The sequence below is a fragment of the Trichinella spiralis genome (assembly GCF_000181795.1).
Source record: "Trichinella spiralis strain ISS 195 chromosome Unknown Scfld232, whole genome shotgun sequence".
Classification (NCBI taxonomy): domain Eukaryota; kingdom Metazoa; phylum Nematoda; class Enoplea; order Trichinellida; family Trichinellidae; genus Trichinella; species Trichinella spiralis.
In genome coordinates, this window is record NW_003527171.1 from 1 (window position 1) to 2,719 (window position 2,719).

The 2,719-nt window shown below is 34.7% G+C and overlaps 1 protein-coding gene across 1 annotated transcript; it reads right to left on the minus strand.

Moving 5' to 3' along the window:
* Positions 1-78: 78 nt before the first annotated feature.
* Tsp_14217 (conserved hypothetical protein) lies at positions 79-1,065 on the minus strand. Its single transcript, XM_003370968.1, has 3 exons — positions 978-1,065; positions 809-896; positions 79-169 (listed from the first exon to the last, which is right to left on the minus strand). Exons 1-3 carry the CDS (start codon positions 1,063-1,065, stop codon positions 79-81), a joined length of 267 nt encoding a protein of 88 aa, XP_003371016.1.
* Positions 1,066-2,719: the final 1,654 nt, after the last annotated feature.

Below are 2,719 nucleotides of genomic sequence, written 5' to 3' on the forward strand. Positions count from 1 at the left end.
AGAGATCAGATGAATTTTTTATTTTTTTGTATGCAAATTAATAAAATTGTCATTTTGTTTTCGGAAAACAATTATTTGTTAAGCTTGGAAATTTGCATCAGTATAAATTTCAAAAACTGTTAATAATAATAACGAATGGTTATTGACATAAGAATCCACTGGTATAATCCTGAAAAAAATAATAATATTTTCATTTCCAAAAAGGTACTTTTGTTATGCAAATACACCTCTTTTTTTTCCTTTTTAACTCTCGTAAGAGGCAAATCAACTTAAGGTTGATGCAAATTGAAAAGTGTTGAAACTGGAAATGCACTATTATTTGAATAATGTTCTGCAAGTAGGTAGTCAATAAAAATTAATGCTTGAAAAAGCACAACCAGATCAAACAAAACTTTTTAGTAGAGTATAAATTAAAACAGGAAGACACATTATGTAATACTTGATTATGGTCAAATTAAGCTCCACTTGAAATACTCGGACAATTTTGGAAAGTGAACAAAATGTAAAACTCTTCAAAATGCAAAACTGGTCATTTATGCACCATCTCCTCAAAAGTAATTATTCGTTTTTCGACAAATCACCACCACCACCACCACGCCCACGTTTTCCATTTAAACAACCGTTCCCTGAAGGCAATTGATAATAAAGCTGAATATATATATACAGCTGAATCGAGTTATCTATCTATTTATTTTCAAGCGGCTTCAAACTAACACTAGACTGTCAATTTCACGAAATGTGCAGAAAACAGTCCCAGCCGTAATGAAAATAGACTCGAATGCGTGATTCAAAGCTTTGCTCAAATTACTTTAACATATTTGCAAAAATTGTCAATGCATTTCGATCACTTTTTCTGATATTAATCGTTTGATCTCGTATTACCGGCATACATTGTTCTAGGAATTGTATAATTTTACCCAAATGCAATAGTTCCATTAATTTTTATGGAAAATAATAAAAATAAAAAATCATATTACCTGGCCGAACACGAAATTGTGGATCGACAGAGTTGACAAGAAGAAAAACGCCAAAAGCGTTTATCAATGCCCAATGGAAAATGGTCATTTCGCGACCGGATGTATGTAGAAGAGGAACGCTTCAGCAGTGGTTTTTCATCGTTCGACGGTGCTGGCCATCGACATAGACGCTGACCACTTGACGAGCCGAGCCTTGGTCGATTTTGATCGGTCTGCTTTAAAATCAAGATTGGCAACAGCAGGCTTCTTCTTTCAGCTTTCTCTCCAATGCTCGCTTCTCTTTTGCTTTCAATAAAACAACATCAACAACAACAACAGCAACAACAACAATGCTGGAGTTATCAGGGCTTAAAAATCATAAAAAATATACATGTAAAAATATGGAGGATATATATATATATATATGGTTTTCCTTTTCGAATAGATTTTCAACGCGCACACACGATATCGCTTAAACAAGACACGATAGAAAATGGGGAAATAGTTGAGAAATCAAAAGTGTCAATTTTATTAGACACCGGTTTCTGTATAAAGACAGCTTTGATGGGTCAAGACTCAAAAATTCGACAGGTGAAAAAGGCCAATTCTGCAAGCTGTAACGGAACCGGTACAGCGTTAATAACAATTAGCAGTTTGATATATGTGTATATTAAAAACTGCTGACCTTGATATGATGGTTACAGTTGACCTATTCGTGTTACAGTGAAAGATACGGTGCTTACTTATTAGCGTTGAAAGGGAAATGCAAACATGAGCATTTCACAAAAAAACGTCGACCAGCTAGCTACTGAATGCTGATGAGGAAACAAAAAGTAATATAAGCATATGCATTTTGGAAATAAATGAATAAAAAGTGAAATCTTGAAAAACGCATACGAACAGACACAATCAACGTGTAGCAAGCAGCTCATTTCTCAAAGCATGAACTGCAGCGGACTAGAAATAGCTGTTCGTTGTTCTTCCAGTGCTTTTTCTCTTTATCGCGCACTTTCTCTATTTGCTGAAGAAATCGATGATTGTCCAGCTATACACACACATACAGCGTCGCCCAGTCTTCTCTTGCAGCCTAATTTAATTCCAACTAGCATCCCGCGCCGTCTACTAGGCCGAAAATGAAGAAAAGCTTAATCGACTGGTGCATCATTTGCAAATGTAGAAGATAACCACGACCTCGGACCACTTTTTCAAAGGAACCAACGAAAATACGAAGGTCGAGGCTGCGCGAGGTTAAGTGGCCACCTTCGTCAGGCAAGGTTATTCGTATTCAATTTCCAACATCGGTCGCCCACTGAAAAACTGGGAAACAAGAAGTCGCCTCCACTTGTTATTCCAAGATTAACATCAAAAATTCATAGCATGCTCGGGAGCTTGACACATTCTTCTTCTTGACGTCCCATTCAGAATTCATCTTCATACTTTCATCCGTCTTATTACGTATACTGTATAAATGTAAATATATATTTCATATAATTTCCCATTTCTTGAATTTTTATCCTTTTACTACCCATTATTTTAAAATTTAGTCCATTTTCTAATATTCTAAAAAAGTTTCCACCAATTAATAAGAGATCCTTTATAATTCATTGATTATTATTATCAGGACATCGATGCTATCATGTTACGATATCTCAAAATACATTGATATGAAATGTATGATATATACTATGAAAGAAATTATCTTTTAGATACATATTTTTCATTTTCCTCTCACATCATTGATAACTTCAGCAGACTTATATGAT

Coding starts and splice junctions, on each gene's coding strand:
- Tsp_14217 (XM_003370968.1), bottom strand. CDS start 1,065: ATGACCATTTTCCATTGGGCATTGATAAACGCTTTTGGCGTTTTTCTT. Junction 897..977: donor ACAATTTCGTGTTCGGCCAG/GTAATATGATTT, acceptor TACAATTCCTAG/AACAATGTATGCCGGTAATA. Junction 170..808: donor ATTTTTGCAAATATGTTAAA/GTAATTTGAGCA, acceptor TATTTTTTTCAG/GATTATACCAGTGGATTCTT.